At 39.6% G+C, this 22,267-nt stretch overlaps 1 protein-coding gene and 1 pseudogene across 1 annotated transcript; both read right to left on the bottom strand.

The window, feature by feature from the left end:
- Positions 1–4,900: 4,900 nt before the first annotated feature.
- Positions 4,901–7,486, bottom strand: LOC121171635 (T-cell surface glycoprotein CD1b-2-like). The gene is made up of 5 exons (XM_041003392.1): positions 7,411–7,486; positions 6,906–7,175; positions 5,976–6,254; positions 5,512–5,787; positions 4,901–5,200 (listed from the first exon to the last, which is right to left on the bottom strand). Exons 1-5 carry the CDS (start codon positions 7,475–7,477, stop codon positions 5,106–5,108), a joined length of 987 nt encoding a protein of 328 aa, XP_040859326.1. The 5' UTR covers positions 7,478–7,486; the 3' UTR covers positions 4,901–5,105.
- Positions 7,487–12,325: 4,839 nt separating this feature from the next.
- On the bottom strand, positions 12,326–12,690 carry LOC121171561 (annotated as a pseudogene).
- Positions 12,691–22,267: the final 9,577 nt, after the last annotated feature.

The raw sequence follows: 22,267 nt of genomic DNA, 5'->3' as shown, positions 1-22,267 counted from the left end.
TCCTCCTCTCTGTATATCTGCCTTTCCAATAAAAATAAAAACATTTAAAATAAATAAATACATATTTTGAAAATTGCCTGAAACCAGCTGTCACTAATTGGAAAGCTCACAATAACTGCTCAAATTTCAAAGCTTTTCTCATTATTGCAACTTCCCAATACATGATGTCATTTAATTCACCTTTTGGTAACAACCATAGGAAGAGCAGCCTTAAAATTACCTGTCATTGATAGACACATGAAGTTCTTCATTCTATGTAATACATTCAAAATATCAGTTTTTTCCATATGCTATGGGTTTTCTTGTATAAACTCATTGTAAGAATGCAGTCATAATGCAGGGCATTCGTACAACCATAATGAAAACATAAATTCTCCAGCAAATAAAAACACTGTTGACAGCAATGTGACAGTGACATCAGGGAGCAATAACAGCCACTCTTGAGAGTGAGCCAAATGCACTAACAGGAGTATGCACAGATTATTCTGAAAACCAGAAATTTTGGAGAGTTGAATCTCCAGAATCCTGGCCAGTGTTTGAAGGAGCCATTGGAATTTTCTTGACAGGATCAGTATTTGCCAGTCCAAGTCACACTTAGATAATGCCTGTAATTGTTGCCATCACTGTTATCACTCATCGCCTGCCTGCCTTTACATTAAGCCATTTCACGGAAACATGCCAGTGACACCAATAAGAGAACACTCCACGTCTCTATGCAGCAGTTCCTCTATAGTGCTGCAAAGATACTTCTTCCTTGAATGATCCAGGCACCAAACAAGCCTGGATGTAGCAAATATTTCAACAATAAGATCCTTAGTTCTCTTAATCAAGAAATCCCTGGAAAAAGTCTCACACCTGCACTAATGAGAGCAAATGAGATTAGGAATTAAACAGTGAAAAACAAATTTGTTTCTTAAGGGTTCAGGTACAAGTATGATAACGATCCAAAAATTCTGTTGTAACAGAAAAGAAGAAAAACACCTTGGGGCCAGAACCTTGGTTCATCTGGCTAATCCTCCACCTGCAAACACCAGCATCCATATGGGTGCCAACTGGGGTGCTACTTTGCACCACAATTTTTCATAATGCACATTTCTAGAACTCTTCAAATACTCCTGATGCATCTCTTTATACCAGCTTCATACTACTTGACAAAAAAATTTATTTTAGCCTTTCAAATAACTGTGTGCCTATGAGTATAATTTATATATTATGAAAGATTAAAAATAATGAACATATCCATCACTGTTAAACACTCAGTCAGCATAACATATTTAAAAGCTAAACATGTATTTCAAAATCAGGAAATGTGATATCTCTAGCTTTATACCTCCATTTCAAGAGATTTTATGTTTTATGTCTTCTGTTTTACAAGCTTTAATTTTTTTTCCCTCTTTCTATTTTGTTAAAAATCTGTCACTGGGAATTTGATAATTATAACATTTAGTCTGTATCTTGCCACAGCATTCGTATTTTTTTCTCCATGAACACAAGGCACCTTTCAAACAACTTATGTTACCTTGATGTGAATTCATGAATATAATATAGTTTTCAGAATACAAGTCATATACTGCCTAGGCTCAGGTTATTGCTACTTGCTTTATTCTTTCCATGTTATTGTAAATAAGATCGCTGTCTTGCCCTAGTTAATTTATTCAAAGAGCCAGAGAGTGAGAGAGAGAGAGAGAGAGAGAGGAAAAGAGAACCTCCATAGGCTAATTCACTTCTCAATATGCTTGCATCAGTCAGGGTGGGGCCAAGCAGAAATCAATAAGCAGGAACCCAATCTTGCTCTAGCATATCTATGACAGGGATCCAATTTTCTTTTCTTTTTTCTTTTTAAGATTTATTCTATTTTTAATTGGAAAGGTGGATACACAGAGAGGAGAGACAGAGAGCAAGATCTTCAGTCCGATGACTCACTCCCCAACTGGGCGCAACGGCTGATGGTATGCTGATCAAAACCAGGAGCCTCTTCTGTGTCTCCCACGCGGGTGCAGTTTCCCAAAGCTCTGAGCTGTCCTGGACTGCTTTCCCGGGCTACAGGCAGGTAACTGGATGGGAAGCGGGGCCCCCAGGATTAGAACCGGTGCTCATATGGGATCCTGGCCATGCAAGGCAAGGACCTTAACCACTTTGATGTGCGCTGGGCAGAGGAATCCAATTTCTTGAGTCATCCCCTCTGCCTTTCTGGGTGTTTACTCTTAAGAACCTGGGAACCAGAGTGGAGCTGACATTTGAACTAAGCCCTCTCATAGGTCATTTGAATGTTACAGACAATATTTGAACCCCTTTAACCAAGCACCTGCTCCTAGACTGCTTTCTTGATTTCATTATAATGTGAACTGTTATTAGTGTACAGGAGTACAACTAATGCTTATGTGTTGGCTGTCATTTTAAGAATTTTTAAAGTACATCCAATAAGTTTATTGGTTTGTTTTCTTCATTACAGAATTTTATTTTATAACTCCTTGAGCTATGAATATTAAACACATGCATTTATTTCATGTGAATTATATCTCACTAAGTTTTTCAAAAATTAAGCCAATTAGTCAGTTCCTAACGTGATAACTTGTTGAACTAAAAAGAAGTCTGTAAAGTCACTTCCAGGTTTTGATGCAAAGTTGCGTGTTGAAGAGGTGGTACAGAGCTGGTATAGATAGACTGTGTATATGGCAGTGGAGCTGTTACAAGCATTTGGTGCAGGAACTAATGGCCAGCATGTCTCTTCCCCTCTCTCTTTCCCATTCTCTCCCTGACGCTCTTTCACTTCAAGACAGTGAATGTGACTCTTCAACTTTACTCTGCTTTTTAAGGATTTCCGTTTCAATTATAGAAATAAACAAAAATAGTTACAATTTGAACACATAAATGAATGAGTAAATAAATAACCGTCTAGAATATATATATGCTTCTCATAATTATTTAATTATTATATGATAATGAAATATACTTTATACATTGTTAATTATAACTTAAAAATTCTCCAATTGACCTATTTTTAAAGTATTATATATTCACTTCGTGCCTTTTTCTCATTTTTTTTAAAAAAAATTTTTTATTAGATTTATTCAGTTTTATTGGAAAGGCGGATATACAGGGAGAGGAGACACAGAGAGGAAGATCTTCCATCTGATGATTCACTCCCTATGTGACCATAATGGCCACTGTTGTGCCGATCCAAAGCCTGTGACTTCTTCATTTACATTTTGATTTTAGTTTAAATACAACCGGGTTCTATACACCTTAAAATGTTATAGATTACTATTTAGCTGACTTGAGTCTATTATCATTGCAGTATTTAGCTTTTTATAGCGTGGAGGTGTAATTTTGCTGTACCGGGCTTTTTTATTTTCGGGAATGCTAGAGTGGTTTACACCTCTAACAAGACATATGTCAACAGTTTCGGTGCAGAACAGTTTTAAGGAGGCGTGTGCAGAGAAATCTTCAATGCCCGAGTGAGGAGTAAATAATCTTTGTGTCCAACCTAGTAAGATAAAAGTGAGTCCACACTGACTGCCTCCTGTCACCAAAGGATCCTTTGAACTTATCTGGACTATAAGATGCTGGACTCTATGCTTGGTATATGCTTGGTATATGCAATGAAAGAACCTCAACTGAACTTGAACTGTGGCAATGCAGCAAGGTGGAGGAATCCACCCTGGGGGAAGGGTTATGGGAAGGGTAGGGGTAATCCCAGTGTCTAAAAAACTGTGTCACATAACACAATGTAATTAAAATAATAAATCTTAAAAAAATAAAAAAAGGCTGAAACAAGGAGTGAAGCAATAGATTCATTTTTTGAACTGGTCACAAAATTATGATAATTTTCAGCATTAACCCCTCACTTGTGAATGTTTCCCACCCTTGATGGGGAATATACACATTTATACACAAAACAAAACCCTCTAACCTACCATTAGAAAAAAGGACAAAAGAAATAATTTCTACTTCACACATTGAAAAAATTAAATACACAGATTTAAACTCAGCAAACTACATCTGAGCATATATACATAAATAATCATGTCTATAATTATACACAAAAAATAAACAAGAAAGATAAGCAACAGACTTTACCATTTTCAACCCAGTATGTGATACATCAAGAGAGCACAAGATGTAAAGTATTAAGTAATCTCAAAAAGTGCAGGACAAGTATTAAATGTTGATATAATAATGAATGCTATTATTGATAGCAGCTAATAATGAAAAAGTTTAATTATTTTTACACTGGTACAGACAATATGATATTTACAATCTCAAAAATCTGATTTCACCTAAAATATTGGAAGAAATATTGATTTCTGGGCTTCTCACAATTTATTGCAAATGAGGGAGATGGTGTAAAAAAAGTTCATGACGCACTGATAGGACCTGCCAAAAACATAAGACAGGTTTTATTATGTAAATATATACCTATAAATATATATATATATATGGAGACAGAGAGTCAAAGAGAAGGAGACAGAAATTTGAGGCAGATAAGTTTGTGTGTCTGTGCTTTTTACACACCCTTATGCATTAGGTCATTATTTGCAAAAGCAAATGCTGAAGAACTGGAATGAGCATTAACATACGAATGGAAAAACAAAACAGAATGTGGTACAAAGATGGACGGGACTGAATATTAAACAGCCTTAACAAGGATGCAAAGGCTGGCATGTGCTCCAACATAAGCCTTGAAGGCATTATACTAAAAAGATAAATTTGCCACAACAAATAAATATTACATGACTTCCCTTGCAGGATGGGCCTAGAGTGAGGTGTTAAACTCACACAAGTAGAAATTCTAATGGTTCTTGCCCAGGTCAGGGAGGAGGAGGGTAATGGAGGCAGTGGTTAAAGAGTTTCAGTTTTGTGAGAGGAAAGGGGATCTGAGGCATGTAATGATAAAGGTTGCACAAAACTCTGAATTCAGTAGCGCACCTGATCTGAACATTAACAACGGGAAAAGTGATAAATGTCACCAGTGTTGTTACTACAGAGGAGACAGGGAGTTGGGAAGACAAGGACAAGGTGAAAAGTCTTCTTACAAAAGCACCAACTACGTGAAGTGGTGGAAACCACTGAGAAGGGGGCAGAGGGAGACTAACTAGAGATACTCACCAGCGCCTCCAATACCATAGGGCCAGGATCAGCAAAATGGCTAAACAGAGCAGAATTGCCAAAAATATCAAGCCAATGGAGACAGAACGTCCTGGTAATTTAAAGAGAACACAGAAAAGTCACTGCAATTTCCATAGAGCCAATGCTCTGTATTTCACGGCCCACTATACCATCATCATCACACTGGAAATACTACAAATGTATGATCATCTCTGGTTCCGTTTCATATTTCCAACTTTCTCTCTCAACTCTCTCTTTCTCTCAGTTTCTGTGTGTTCATGCCTCTGTCCCTCTCTCCTTATTCCTGTTTACCCTCTGGTCAACACTAACCCTTCCCAGTGCTCCTGGATTTGGGAAGACTCTCTATTACATTTTCACACCCGGGCCCTGCTTCTTTCTCACCCCAGAAGAGGACGATATCTCGGTTTCCCAGACTGCTGTGCTTCACCCGACAAGACAGGCCTGTTGCTTGCTCAGCAGGAACATCCAAGGTCACTCGCAGATACCACGTCCCATCAGCAAAAGGAAGGATTTCATGTTGCTGATCCACCTTCTCCTCTTCACCCCGCATCCACATCACCCACACAGCCTTTGGGTAGAACCCAGACACGTGGCATATCAGCAGAAGACGGCCAGGCCCAGGACTGGGGCCACTGGACAACCAGGCCTTGGGTTTCACTGGAGCAAGAAAGAGCAAGAAAGATGTTGTCTTGTGATCCTATTGCAAAGCATAGGGTCCAAGAATCCACAGGTTGGACAGCATCCTCATCTATTCCTTTGACCAGCAAAGGAAATCCTCTATCTTTGGCTATCTCTCTTCTGAAAGTTACAGGTGGTGGTAAGAAGTGAAACACGATAGGACTTACCTTGCCTCTGCAAGTAGGCCTTCCCTGTTTTAAGGACACCACGCAGAAACCGGGGGCATTTTTTGTAGAGCAGTATCTTCACAATTTCAGAGATTCCTCTGTATTGAGAAAGTAGTGCACATACTATCTCCGCGCTGTAACCAGCTTTTGGATCAGGCAAACATGAATAATTCTTGAAGGTCAGGAAATTCTGTCCTTCATAAGCTGCCCTTAAGAAGCTTTCAATGGCACCTCCAGAATGCAACTCACAGCCTCCTATCATTTGTATCTCAAAGGGATCTGGGGAGAAAGTAGACCCTTAGTAACTCAGCAGTAAACAACAAATAAAGGCAGGAGTGAGAACATGAGTTTATCCTTTATTTTTTCTTGGAGTTGTTGTTGTTCTTTTATTTTTTGAGTTGCTTTACAGTTGTGGAATGAGTCAAAAGTCACTAATACCATTGAACACAATCTCCCTGGAGAGAAGTATTTATGTTATGCATGCAGAGGGGCTGTGAAGAAGCTGTAGAGGCAATAAAAGGAGAGGAAGGATGCCAGGAACTTCATCATGGAGAGAGAAACACACTATTTCAGAGTTGAATCTTTTGGAGGAGTGCAGGCAGAAAGCTGAGGAGCCGGGTTAGAGGAAGGAGACACAGGTTAGGTCACTCAGACCTAAGATAAGAGAAATAAGGGTGTTTGATGTACAAGTCACAGAGAGACTATTTTGAAGGGAAGCCTAGAACTTCCAAAGATTGAAGAGTTCTCAAGAATAGGAATCTTTCAGAAAGTGTGAAGATGCCATGAGAACGCACTGAAAGTAAGAGCAAGTGTGATGGTGAATACAGCAAAAAAAAAAAAAAAAAAGGCCAGGAGGATGCCAGGGAGGGGCAGCCTCAGTCAGAAAGTGAAAGTAGCCATGCAGAGTATACCAGGGAAGGCTGAACTCACAGTGCATCTGGAATTCAAGGAGGTGGTCACGCAGTTCCCTTGTGAGTCCAGAGAAGTAGATTTTGAAGAGCGCTGCCATTTCTTCAATCTCGTCCTTACTGAAGGTACCGTTACACCAGGGTGTCAGGAATATCGTAGAGTAGTTATTACTTTCTTTCCATCTATGAATCTGCAAATCTTCCATCCAGCCTGAACCTTCAGTTTGTGTCCAGGAGCTGTTTATAAAGGATGAGATCTGGATGACATGGTAAGATGTCGGTCCCTGGAGGGCTGTAAGGAAAGAAGAATCACATGGTGAGAAGAAGAAAGCAGGAGGAAGTTAGAAGAATGAAAATTGAAGAGAATCAGACACAGAACCCACAGGCTAAGCATTCCACAAGCCTGAGACTTTGAGATACTCCAGAGCTGTAGAGAGAACCAGAGGGAACAGCACCACGGTGTAAGCATAGCACTGACTGTATGCAGACCCTCTGCACCAGTGCTGGCAGCTGCCAGTTGTTCTTACCGTCCTTATTGTCACCACCTGGGAGGAGATCTGCCAGGACTAGGAGTGGCAGCAGCAGCAGCAGCATTTCACTGTGCGTTTAATCCTCACTCAGAACTGGTGTTTGATCTCTCCTGATTAATCAAACCTTTTCTTGGCCCTGTGCAGTGACTCAGGCTCTCTTCTGGCTGACAAGTATCTTCATCATCCAAATCACATATTGGAGCCAGAAAAAAACAAGTGCCCTCCCCACCCAGTGCCTCCTACCTCTCATTTCCTCTCGAACTCTGATTTGGAAATTCTTTGTCACCACTGCCCCTTGGCTGACAGTCCTCAACTTCCTCAGACCACGGAGGAAAGGCACACGTGTTCTTAGGAAAGATCATTCAGTTCACCTGCTTGACCTTCTATCCTGCATCTTAAAATAGGAAATTTTAGCGTCTCCCAGATTCCAATCTCTTCAACGTAGAAGGATCCTCCAAGACTATCTGTCCAACTCACTCCCCTGTCCTCACTTCTCTTGGGCTATATTTTTACCCATTGCCAGTGTCTTCAATATCTCCTCTTTCTAAACCTGCCTTTTCTGTCTTGTGTCCATAACATCACATTTAAATCTGATTGTGTGTTAGTACTCACATATATGAAGGCAAAGCATGAAAAATACTACCTGACTACAATAACAGACCTAGGTTTCACTGTCAAATATGATTGATTTTGCAGTAGAGAATCCAAACAAAAGTTTTAGCCTGTAGTGATCTTGGAGGATAAAAATGATCCTGAGGCCTTTCCTATCACTGTCTAGGCATGATCTGTGGAGCAATATTCTGTCAACAATTCCTTTTCCAATGAAGTGTTCACAGATACTCTTTGAAATGTCACCTGCTACACCAATTGGAATACTTTTAACACTTATCAACACTATGTTTCGAATATACCTAGCAAAAACTCTGTACTCTTGCAAATATCTTAGTGTAAGTCAGATTTGTCTTCCTATTAAGAGCATATGTCTGTATGTATTGACATAGATCTAGATTTCATCATGTTGAAATGTAATGGTGAACCATTTTATATAGGAAGTGAGTTCAATAGCAAATTCTGTTACATTGACAAGAAGAAACACAATGAGTAAAGTGGCATTTTCTATTCTTGGAATGAATGACTCAACATTAGCAATAAGAGCCTCAGGGTCCTGCGCTGAGATATTTCAGGTCAAGATTCTGTAGTGCTGCCAGCATCCTATGTGGGCACCAATTCATGTCTTGGTGGCTTAACTCTCAATCCAGCTGCCTGATAACGTGCTTGAGAGAGCATCAGATGATGACCCGGTGGTTGACTCCTGCACTCACGTGGGAGACCAAGGGGAAGCTCCTGGTCTCAGACTGGTCTATCTCCACATGTTGTGATGATTGGGGGAGTGAACCATAGACATGATGATCTCTCTGTCTCTCTTTCTCTATCTGTAACTCTGCCTTTCAAATAGATATAAATAAATATGTGCCCAGCACCACAACATAATGCTTAAAGTATTGGCCTTGCATGCGCCGGGATTCCATACTTTCGCCAGGTCGAATCACAGCAGCCCTGACTCCCATCAATCTGGATCATTGTGGCCTGCGAAACAAGTACAGGATGGCCCAAATCCTTGGGACCCATCACCCACGTGGAAAATCCAGAAGAAGCTCCTTGATCCTGGCTTTGGATTGGCTCAGCTCCATTTGTTGCATTCACTTGGGAAGTGAAATTTCGAACACATGATGTTCCTCTCTCTCTCTCCTCCTCTCTGTATATCTGCCTTTCCAATAAAAAAAACATTTTAAATAAATAAATAAATAAATAAATAAATAAATATTTTGAAAATTGCCTGAAACCAGCTGTCACTAAATGGAAAGCTCACAATAACTGCTCAAATTTCAAAGAATCTTTTCTCATTATTGCAACTTCCCAATACATGATGTCATTTAATTCACCTTTTGGTAACAACCATAGGAAGAGCAGCCTTAAAATTACCTGTCATTGATAGACACATGAAGTTCTTCATTCTATGTAATACATTCAAGATATCAGTTTTTTCCATATGCTATGGGTTTTCTTGTATAAACTCATTGTAAGAATGCAGTCATAATGCAGGGCATTCGTACAACCATAATGAAAACACACATTCTTTGGCTAATAAAAACACTGCTGACAGCAATGTGACAGTGACATCAGGGAGCAATAACAGCCACTCTTGAGAGTGAGCCAAATGCACCAACAGGAGTATGCGCAGATTATTCTGAAAATCAGGAATTCTGGAGAGTGAATCTCCAGAATCCTGGCCAGTGTTTGAGGGAGCCATTGGAATTTTCTTGACAGGATCAGTGTTTGCCAGTCCAAGTCACACTTAGATAATGCCTGTAATTGTTGCCATCACTGTTATCACTCATCGCCTGCCTGCCTTTGCATTAAGCCATTTCACGGAAACATGCCAGTGACACCAATAAGAGAACACTCCACGTCTCTATGCAGCAGTTCCTCTATAGTGCTGCAAAGATACTTCTTCCTTGAATGATCCAGGCACCAAACAAGCCTGGATGTAGCAAATATTTCAACAATAAGATCCTTAGTTCTCTTAATCAAGAAATCCCTGGAAAAAGTCTCACACCTGCACTAATGAGAGCAAATGAGATTAGGAATTAAACAGTGAAAAACAAATGTGTTTCTTAAGGGTTCAGGTACAAGTATGATAACGATCCAAAAATTCTGTTGTAACAGAAAAGAAGACAAACGCCTTGGGGCCAGAAGCTTGGTTCAACTGGCTAATCCTCCACCTGCAAACACCAGCATCCATATGGGTGCCAACTGGGGTGCTACTTTGCACCACAATTTTTCATAATGCACATTTCTAGAACTCTTCAAATACTCCTGATGCATCTCTTTATATCAGCTTCATACTACTTGTCAAAAAAATTTATTTTAGCCTTTCAAATAACTGTGTGCCTATGAGTATAATTTATATATTATGAAAGATTAAAAATAATGAACATATCCATCACTGTTAAACACTCTGTCAGCATAACATATTTAAAAGCTAAACATGTATTTCAAAATCAGGAAATGTGATATCTCTAGCTTTACACCTCCATTTCAAGAGATTTTATGTTTTATGTCTTCTGTTTTACAAGCTTTAAATTTTTTTTCCCTCTTTCTATTTTGTTAAAAATCTGTCACTGGGAATGTGTAATTATAACATTTAGTCTGTATCTTGCCACAGCATTCGTATTTTTTTCTCCATGAACACAAGGTATCTTCCAAATAACTTATGTTATCTTGATGTGAATTCATGAATATAATATAGTTTTCAGTGTGCAAGTCATATACTGCCTAGGCTCAGGTTATTGCTACTTGCTTTATTCTTTCCATGTTATTGTAAATAAGATCGCTGTCTTGCTCTAGTTAATTTATTCAAAGAGCCAGAGAGTGAGAGAGAGAGAGAGAGAGAAAGAGAGAGTGAGAGAACCTCCATAGGCTAATTCACTTCTCAATATGCTTGCATCAGTCAGGGCAGGGCCAAGCAGAAATCAACAACCAGGAACCCAATCTTGCTCTAGCATATCTATGACAGGGATCCTATTTCTTGAGTCATCCCCTCTGCCTTCCTGGGTGTTTATTCTTAAGAACCTGGGAACCAGAGTGGAGCTGACATTTGAACCAAGCCCTCTCATAGGTCATTTGAACATTACAGACAGCATTTGAACCCCTTTAACCAAGCACCTGCTCCTAGACTGCTTTCTTGATTTCATTATAATGTGAATTGTTATTAGTGTACAGGAGTACAACTAATGCTTATGTGTTGGCTGTCATTTTAAGAATTTTTAAAGTACATGCAAGAAGTTTATGGGTTTGTTTTTCTTCATTACAGAATTTTATTTTATAACTCCTTGAGCTATGAATATTAAACACATGCATTTATTTCTTGTGAATTATATCTCACTAAGTTTTTCAAAAATTAAGCCAATGAGTCAGTTCCTAATGTGATAACTTGTTGAACTAAAAAGAAGTCTGTAAAGTCACTTCCAGGTTTTGATGCAAAGTTGCGTGTTGAAGAGGTGGTACAGAGCTGGTATAGATAGACTGTGTATATGGCAGTGGAGCTGTTACAAGCATTTGGTGCAGGAACTAATGGCCAGCATGTCTCTTCCCCTCTCTCTTTTCCATTCTCTCCCTGACGCTCTTTCACTTCAAGACAGTGAATATGACTCTTCAGCTTTACACTTCCTGCATCCATAGTAGAGGATTCAACATTGCAATAAGTCCCCTGAAACAGGATGTGAGCACTACTTTGGATACACCTCTCTTTAATTCACATCTTTTGGAGTCAGTAAACATGGCTCAAAAAGTTAGCTCTCTTCTACTCACAAGTTAGATTTGTTTTTACCTTTCAGATTCTAGCTTCTGTTGATCAAATTTCTTCCATTCTGAGTATTTGAAGTATTAAGTTGTGGATCAAAGTTCTATCTCTTTGCTTTTTTAACTCATTTAGACACATACACACACACACTGATATGCACGCACATACTATCTTTCTCTCTCTCCATTTTTAAGTAAGATGTAAATAACTAAATTACATCTCTTTTGACATATGATCAATGTATTATTTTGTATGCATATAATTTACTTCTAAGACATATATCTCATTTTCTATTCAGATATTTTAGTTTTAAATCCTTTTTAATTTTTGAACTAGTCAAATTTTTATATAAAGACATCTAAATAGAAAAATAGTGTTCTCATCCCTTTTTATTGTAAAATATGCTTGACATATAATTTGCCGTTTAATGTCAATTATTAGCATTATACATACCCGTTATTTCGATAGTTTTAACATCTTTTATGTGCAAAATTTCTTGTTATGAAAAAGCGACAAACCTACAAAACTTGTACCAAAAAATGTGTGGAATCATTTAATACTTTGAAGCAGCAATCTTAAGAGGCATAATATCCCGGGAAGCCCTCGTCCTCCTCCACAGCCACGACCTCTTTCTCTCTATCTCACTCGGCCTCTTCCTGCAACAGCGTCTCTTTTCTTAGGTTTTACCTCCAGTTTAACATCTGTAAGTAGCGTGTCCAGATGTTAGGTGACTGGCAGAATAAAGTATTGACGTTATTTCAGCATCTTCAGCTGCACATGCTCTCTCTTATTTTTACAACTCTAAGATGCGCATTACTTCTGACATTTACACTGGTGATAGATCCATGGGCTTATGCTCCATTCTTCAGCTCAGTGATTACAGCTGAGTGACTCATTTCCATCAAAAATCTCATGAGCTTTCTCCTGGTGGCCTAAGTGCCTTTTTTTTCTGATTGATAATGCAGGGAATGGACCAACCCCAAACCAGCTAGAGGGATGAATGGCCGGCCCAACAATTTTTAAAACCGCAAAATCTGTAAAATGGTATGATGTAGTGAACACACAATATAAGCCTCTTGAGAGAGACACATATTACAATCAAACTGGAACTGGATCACAGCACAAATACTGCAACATACAGAAAATGAGAGGCAAAAAGAACATCTTGAAGACATAATGACTATCTAATCTTCAAAGCCCAGGTTATGTGAGATTTTGCAGTACGAATGCTACATTTCCAAAAGAACTGTAGACTAAAAATGGCAAACATCTTCTATGGAAGATTAATGAAATATTAATAAATATCAGTACATGGGTCTTAAATTTATTATCATTTGAAACAACAAACTTTTTAAAATTAATTACATTGTATTATGTGACACGTTTTATAGGTACTGGGATTTCCCTCTACCCTTCCCCAAACCCTCCCCCGATGGTGGATTCCTCCACCTTGCTGCATTGCCACAGTTCAAATTCAGTTGAGATTCTTTCATTGCAAGCATATACCAAGCATAAAGTCCAGCATCTTATTGTCCAGATAAGTTCAACGGCTTGTTGAGGAGACCATCTCTGGTCTGAAGGTAGAGCCGGCAGAGTATCATCCCGATCAATTAAAAGCCCCAACATAACATCAGCAACAATTTATAACGTTATGGAATTAGTTGACATAGTATTGAGTAACCAATATGGTTAAAAAAAAAGCAAGTTCTTTTTTTTCGTATTTAATTTATTTTTTCATTATATGACACAGTTTTATAGGTACTGAGATTCCCACCACCCCTCCCAAAACCCTCCCCCCATGGTAGATTCCTCCACCGTGTTGCATGACACAGTTCAAGTTCAGTTCAGATTCCTTCATTGCTAGCATATTCCAAGCATTGTGATCCTCATATTATTGCCCAGATAAGGTCAACGGCTTTTTGGAGAGACCTTCTCTGGTCTGAAGGTAGAGCCAACAGAGTAAACCCAATTAATCAAAAGCCCCAACATTGACATTTCCCCATATAAGGTACATAACCGTTATAGGAGGGGTGAGCAGAGAAATCTTTGGCACCTTGGTGAGGAGTACTTGCTCTATGTCCTACCTAGCAAAGTATGTTTGAGTCCATGTGCTGACCAAGCTCTCCTTGTTGTTCTTTGTCTATTCTTATGTGTGTGTGTGTGTGTGTGTGTGTGTGTGTGTGTGTGTGTGTGTGTGTGTTTGGAGGGGGGGCTCTGGAGCAACCCTGACAGTCATTGCAGAGAGGGTGGAGACCCAACATTGGAACTAAGTAAGGACAAGAGCAAGCTTCTTTCCTTAGTCCTGAAGGAAGTTTACTGTTCTTTTGATTCTGAGGACCGCTCTGGGTTCCTGGCTGTTGTTCCGACGTCCTTGGATCCCCCCAGGAAGATTTCGGGCTTCTTTCATCCCGTGTAGTAGATCCAGTTTGGGAGGGATGCCCTCTGAGTTCACAGGTTCCGAAGGCATTCCAGTTCCCTGTGGTCTCTTTGGCAGTTGGGATGCAGTCCTTGGTGCCCGTATTGATAGTCCTTGGTGGGGTTTATGAAGTCTCCAGGTGTGGGATACCGACCTCTTCCTGTCCTCGTGCTCCACTCTGGGGTCAATCCCTGCTCTGTGCATATGTCGTTCTGTTGGTAGGTTGTCAGGATTGCTCTTAGTTCCCCCTGTATGTTTTTGTAGTTTAAGAGTTGTCTAATGTTGTTTTGAGTCTATTACCAACAAGTTACCTTTCATTTTCCTGGTAGGTTACACTATATGTCTTCCTCACACTTTCTAAGGCTATGGAAGATTTCTTGCTCTCTGCCCCATTCTTAATGAGCACAATGTTTTGAAAGTGTAAAAGGTTTTAAAATTGATCAACACACATGGGCTGGGACAGTACTATTTACAGGTTTATCTGAGGAAGATTTACTGTCTTTACGATTAATTCACGTCCCTGAAACACTGTAGATTCAGCTAGAAGCTATCTATCCATCATATCTAATAACGAAAATCCCAGTGTTCCCTGGCTGGGCAGCCAGCAGGCGAAGCCTAGGGCCAAATGGCGCACTGGCCGCCCTTGGCTGCACACCGCATGGCTGCAGCTGCGGCTTGTGTGTAATGGGCATGGGGCAGCCATCTCATCCAGCGTCCTCCGCGGCCAGGCCCGCCCACAAAGGTTTAGGTCGCCGGACTCCAAAAAATGCAAGTTCTTAACCACATCCTGTGATTTCTTCATTGACATTTAGATTTTAGTTTATATACCACTGGGTTCTATACACCTTAAAATGGCTATAGATTACTGTTCAGCTGTCTCGTGTCTATTGTCATTGTAGTATTTAGCTTTTTATAGCGTTGAAGTATAATTTTGCTGGACCGGCTTTTTTTTGGGGGGGGGGCAGTCTAGACTGACTTATAACTCTAAGAAGACATGTGTCAACAGTTTCGGTGCAGAACAGTTTTAAGGAGGGGTGTGCAGAGAAATCTTCAATGTCCTAGCGAGGAGTAACTAATCTTTGTGTCCTGCCTAGTAAGGTATAAGTGAATCCACGCTGACCGTTTCCTGTCTGATTCCAGGCTTTCCTTGTTGTTCTCTATCTATTCTAGATTTTTTGTTTGGTTGTTTGTTTGTTTGTTTGTTTGTTTTGAGGGGTTTCTGGAGCGATCCTGATGGTCATTGCCAGAGAGGGTGTGGACCCAAAGTTGGAACCAAGCAAGGACCAGAGAGAGCTCCCCTCCCTAGTCGCAAAGAAAGTTTACTGTTCTTCTGTTTCTGTGGACTGCTCAGGGCTTTTGACTATTGTTCTGATGAGCTTGGATCCTGAGAGGGAGGATTTGGACTTCTTTCATCCCATGTGGTAGATTCAAGTGGGAGTGGATGACCTCAGAGTTCTTGCCATCTGGAGGCACTCCAATTCCCAGTGGTCTCCTTGGTAGTTGGGATGTAGTCCTTGGTGCTCGTACTGATAGTCCTTGGTGAGGATCCAGGAGTCTTCAGGGTTGGGATATAAGCCTCCTCCTGTCCCCCTGCTCTGCTCTGGGGACCCCATGCTCCTTGCATATGACCTCCTGTTAAGAGGTTGTCAGGATCGTTCTTGAATCCCCTTTTATGTCTGTGTAGTTTAACTATTGTCAAAACCAAACTTTTAAAACAATGTTGTGGGCCCGACGCAGTAGCGTAATGGTAAAGTCCTTGCCTTGAACATGCCAGGATCCCATATGGCTGCAGGTTCTAATCCTGGCAGCTCCACTCCCATCCAGCTCCCTGCTTGTGGCCTGGGAAAGCAGTCAAGGACAGCCCAAAGACTTGGGACCCTGCACCCATGTGCAGGAAAGAATTTCCTAGCTCCTGGTTTCGCATTGGCACAGCACTGGCTGTTGCAGCCACTTGGAGAGTGAATCATTGGACGGAAGATCTTCCTCTTTATCTCTCCTCCTCTCTGTACATCTGCCTTTCCAATAAAATAAATAAATCTTTAAAAAAACCAATGTTGTAGATGAAGAAATCAGAATAATTACTAGATTTGCAACAATGGTAAAATTTTTTCCATGCAAAATTCAATTTCACGTAAGAATTCTATTTTATAAGATAATGCACAAACATGTTTGATGAACATATATCTGAAATTTTCTTTAATCATGAGGTGATAACTTTTTCAAAGCTGGGTAATGAAAAAAATATTTCTTTACCCTTGTTCTAATTTGTCAATTCAAAACTTAATCATTATCAAGGTTTAAAAAAATTACTCATTATTATAATTTTTCAACTTGGCTTAATACTTATACAGAATTAGACCAATGTTTTATATTTCAGAGAAAATGCAGATTTTATGCAAAATTAAGACAGATTTTGATTTTTAATTTAAATTATCCAATATATGTGTATATTTAAGATCAACAACACAATGTTTTGATATGTATATCAACTGTGAAATGCAAATTGTTGTAACTGAAATTAACATTTTCTTCAACTCCTTTAAGAATTCACTCATTTTTTTTTAGCATGTGGCAAGACTATCTGAAATGTATATGCTTCAGTAAATCTGGTAATACAAAACAATATTAATATAGTCCTGGGGGCAGTATATTGGCTCAACTGGCTAATCCTTCTCCTCCAAATGCTGGCATCCCATAATGGCGCTAGTTTGAGCCCAGTTACTTCACTTCCATTCCAGCTCCCTGCTTGTGGCCTGGGAAAGCAGTGGAAGATAGCTCAAAGCCTTAACCCGGGACCTGCCTGGGAGACCCAGAAGAGGCTCCACTCTCATGGCTTCAGTTCTCCTCAATTCCAGCTGTATCAGCTATTTGGGAAGTGAGCCAGCAGATCTTTTCACGTCTCTGTCTCCTTCTCTGTAAATATGCCATTCCAATAAAAACAAATAGATTCTTAAAAAGGATCGGAGTACAGGGTAAAAATTTTTTTTTCATATATGAGAGCAATAGTGGGCCATCTCCAAAACCGCAAGACAGATACACATTTAGTTGGAATTTAATTGTTGCCAGAGGTCTGCCCTGTAGGCAATTCTACAGTTATCACTGTACAAAACAAAAATACTTTAAGTAGAGACAACAATTGTATAATGCTATTAAATTCTATTGTAGAGGGTCTGGTGGCGTGACTTAGCAGCTAAAGTCCTGACCTTGAAGGCGATGGGATCCCATATGGGTGCCAGTTCTAATCCAGGCAGCTAAACTTCCCATCCAGCTCCCTGCTTATGGCCTGGAAAAGCAGTCAAGGACAGCGCAATGCTTTGGGACCGTGCACCGGCGTAGGAGACCCGGAAAAGGTTCCTGCTTCCAGGCTTCGAATCAACGCAGTATCAACATGAATCATCAGATTGAAGATCTTCCTCTCTGTCTCTCCTCCTCTCTGTATATCCGCCTTTCCAATAAAAATAAATAAATCTAAAAAAAATTAAAAACATGATGGAAAAAGGAATGAAGTGAACATATAGTATCTAAAAAAGGTTCAATAGGGGAGTTTTAACGTAATAATTAACAATGCATAAGTATATTTCATTATCATATAATAATTTAACATTTATGACAAGCTTATATTTATTCTGGACAGTTACTTATGTACTCACTCATTTATGTGTTCAAATTGTATCTATTTTTGTTTATTTATATAGTTGAAACGGAAATCCTTAAAAAGCAGAGTAAAGTTGAAGAGTCACATTCACTGACTTGAAGTGAAAGAGCGTCAGGGAGAGAATGGAAAAGAGAGAGGGGAGAGACATGCTGGCCATTAGTTCCTGCACCAAATGCTTGTAACAGCTCCACTGCCATATACACAGTCTATCTATACCAGCTCTGTACCACCTCTTCAACACGCAACTTTGCATCAAAACCTGGAAGTGACTTTACAGACTTCTTTTTAGTTCAACAAGTTATCACGTTAGGAACTGACTAATTGGCTTAATTTTTGAAAAACTTAGTGAGATATAATTCACATGAAATAAATGCATGTGTTTAATATTCATAGCTCAAGGAGTTATAAAATAAAATTCTGTAATGAAGAAAACAAACCAATAAACTTCTTGGATGTACTTTAAAAATCCATAAAATGACAGCCAACACATAAGCATTAGTTGTACTCCTGTACACTAATAACAGTTCACATTTTTTTTTTATTGTTGTTAACATTGTATTATGTGATACAGTTTTATAGGCACTGGGGATTCCCCCACCCCTCCCATACCCCTCCCCCCATGGTGGATTCCTCCACCTTGTTGCATAACCACAGTTCAAGTTCAGTTGAGATTCGTTCCTTGCAAACACATATCTAGCATAAAGTCCAGCGTCTTATTGTCCAGATAAGTTCAGTGGCCTCTTGGGGAGACCTTCTCTAGTCTGAAGATAGGGCTAACAGAGTAAAGATCCGGTCAGTTAAAAGCCCCAACAAAACCTCAGTATCAATATACAACATTATGGAATTAATTGACATAGTATTGGGTAAACAATATGTTAAAAATAATGCAAGTTCCATTCTTCGAAACATCTGGGTTGAGACAGTGTCAATGACAGGTTCAAAAAATAACCAACAACCAAACAAAAATTACAAGTTAAATCAAGGCAAACATGTGGTATCTAACCTTTTGGGATTCGCTCATTTCCTTTAGCATTATGCTTTCCAGTTGGGCCCATTTAGCCACAAAGAACTGCATTTTTTTTTTTTTTTTAAATACCTGAGTAGTATTCCATGGAGTAGATGAACCATAGCTTTCTTATCCAATCTTCTGTTGATGGGCATTTCGGTTGCTTCCATGTTTTTGCAATTACTGATTGTGCTGCTATGAACATAGGGATGCATGTTGGTTTGTCGTGAAACAGGTGTTTTGGATATATTCCTAGGAGTGCTATTGCTGGGTCATATGGTATGCAGATTTTGAGTTGTTTGAGTGTTCTCCAGACTGATTTCCATAAAGGCTGTACCAATTTGCAGCTCCACCAGCAGTGGAGTAGGGTTCCCTTTTCCCCGCATCCTCGCCAGCAAGCGTCGTTGGTGTTCTTGTTTATGTGGGCCAATCTAACTGGTGTTAGGTGGTACCTCGTTGATGTTTTAATTTGGATTTCCCTTATTGCCAGGGAGCTGGAACATATTTTCATATGTTTGTTTGCCATTTGGACTTGTTCCTTTGTGAAATGTTTGCCCATTTCCCGTGCCCATTTCTTGAGTGGCCTGTTTGTTTTGGTTTTTTGGTTGTTTTGAAGTTCTTTGTATATCCTGGAAATTAGCCCCCTATCGCCTATATAGTGTGCAAAGATCTTCTCCCACTCTGTGGGTTGCTTTTTTACTTTGTTGATTGTTTCCCTTGCTGTGCAGAAGCTTCTTAGTTTGATGAGGTCCCATTTGTTTATTCTGTTCTCAACTGCTATTGCTTTTGGTGTCCTTCTTAGAAAGTCAGGACCTACTCCTAGGTCTTGCAGGGTATTTCCTACATTTTCTTGCAAGAGTTTGAAGGTTTCTGGATGTAGGTTTAGGTCTTTTATCCATGTAGATTGGATCTTAGTGTATGGTGATAGATGTGGGTCTATTTTTTTTGTTTCTACAGGCTATCAGCCAGTTGTCCCAACATTTACTGAAGAGGCCTTCCCACTTGCTTGGACTGTCATTGGTCTTTTTGTCAAAGATTAATTGGCTGTATCTGTGTGGGTTCCCTTTTGGTGCTTCTATTCTATTCCATTGATCTTCCTTCCTGTCTTTGTGCCAGTACCAGGCTGTTTTGATAACCACTGCTCTATAGTATGTCCAGAGGTCCGGGATTGTGATTCCCCCTGCTAACTTCTTATTCTTCAGGATGGTTCTAGCTATTCGTGGTTTTTTGTGTTTCCAGATGAACTTTTGAATCATTGTATCCAGTTCCGTGAAGAATGTTTTGGGCAATTTGATTGGAATTGCGTTGAAAATGTATATTGCTTGTGGTAGTATAGACATTTTAATGATATTGATTTTGCCTATCCAGGAGCATGGGATGTTATTCCATCTTTTGAGGTCTTGTTCAATTTCCTTTTTAAATAGTTTGTAGTTTTCTTCGAATAGGTCTCCTACGCTTTTGGTTAGATTTATTCCCAAATACTTCATACTTCTCTCTGCTGTTTTGAATGGTATCCTGTTGGTTAGATCTTCTTCCATCTTGGTGTTATTTGCGTACACTATGGCTGTTGATTTTCGTTCATTAATTTTGTACCCTGCCACTCTGCCAAACTCTCGTATAAGTTCTAGTAGTTTCTGTATTGAGTCTCCTGGTTTTTCTATGTATAGGATTATGTCATCTGCATATAGTGAAAGCTTGACTTCTTCGTTTCCTATACGTATGCCTTTGATTTCTTTTTCTTGTCTTATGGCCTCTGCAAGTACCTCTAGGACTATGTTGAATAGCAGTGGTGATAGCGGGCATCCTTGTCTTGTTCCAGATCTCAGTGGGAAGGGTTCTAGCTTTTCTCCATTCAGTATGATACTGGCGTTGGGTTTTTCATAAATTGCTTTGATTATGTTGTGGATTTTCCCATCTATGCCTACTTTGGCTAGAGTTTTTAGCATGAAGAGGTGTTGGATTTTGTCGAAAGCTTTTTCTGCATCTATTGAAACTATTATGTGGTTCTTGTTTTGCAGTTTTTGTATGTGGTTTATAACATTTATGGATTTCCGAATGTTGAACCATCCCTGCATTCCAGGGATGAATCCTACTTGATCCGGATGAATGATCTGTCTGATGATTTTTTGAATTCTATTGGCTAGGATTTTGTTGAGAATTTTAGCATCAATGTTCATCAGAGAAATAGGTCTGTAGTTTTCCTTCTCTGATGGTTCTCTGTCCAGTTTTGGGATTAAGGTGATGTGAACAATATGCTATTAAATGAACAATGGGTCAGAGAAGAAATTAAAGATGAGATAAAAAAAATTTATGGAAACCAATGAAAACTCTGATACAACATTCCAAAACTTGTGGGACACCGCCAAAGCAGTGCTACGAGGTAGATTCATCCCAATCGGAGCCCATGTCAAGGCCCAAGAAAGACGCCAAATACAGGAACTAACCACACACCTCCAGGATCTGGAAAAACAGCAGCAGAAGAGTCCCACGCACAATAGGAAACAAGAAATCATCAAAACAAGGGAGGAGATAAACCAAATAGAAATAAAAAAAACTATACATAAAATCAACAAATCAAAAAGTTGTTTTTTTGAGAAAATAAACAAAATAGACACTCCACTGGCCCGATTGACCAAAAAAAAAACAAGAGAAGGTGAGACTCAATAGCATTAAAGATGACAAAGGCAACATAACAACAGACACTGCAATCATTAAGAAAATAATTAGAAATTACTACAAAGAACTGTACTCCCACAAATTTGAGGATCAGGCCCGGCCTGGTGGCGCAAGTGGTTAAGGTCCTCGCCTTGTACGCCGGGATCCCATATGGGCGCCGGTTCTAATCCCGGCAGCCCCGCTTCCCTTCCAGCTCCCTGCCTGTGGCCCGGGAAAGCAGTCAAGGATGGCCCAAAGCTTTGGGACCCTGCACCCGCGTGGGAGACCCGGAAGAGGCTCCTGGCTTCGGATCGGCATAGTATCAGCCATTGCGCTCACTTAGGGAGTGAATCATGGGACGGAAGATCTTCCTCTCTGTCTCTCCTCTCTGTATATCCGCCTTTATAATAATAAAAATAAATCTTTAAAAAAAAAAAACAAAAAAACAAATTTGAGGATCACCAAGAAATAGAAAAGTTCTTGGACTCTCACCACTTACCAAAACTCAGTCCGGAGGCAACTGAAGAATTAAATAAACCCATAACCGAGGCAGAGATTGAAACAGTCATCAAGGATCTCCCAACGAAAAAAAGCACAGGCCCAGACGGCTTCACCACAGAATTCTACAAAACATTCTGAACAGAACTAACCCCAATCCTCTACAAGCTCTTCAAAACAATAGAGAAGGAAGCAACCCTTCCAAACTCGTTCTATGAAGCCAACATCACCTTAATCCCAAAACCGGACAGAGAACAGTTC

This window comes from Ochotona curzoniae, unplaced genomic scaffold (genome assembly GCF_017591425.1).
Source record: "Ochotona curzoniae isolate NIBS_2020 unplaced genomic scaffold, NIBS_Ocur_1.0 scaffold_2683, whole genome shotgun sequence".
Lineage (NCBI taxonomy): Eukaryota > Metazoa > Chordata > Mammalia > Lagomorpha > Ochotonidae > Ochotona > Ochotona curzoniae.
This window is presented reverse-complemented; position numbering and strand designations above follow the sequence as displayed.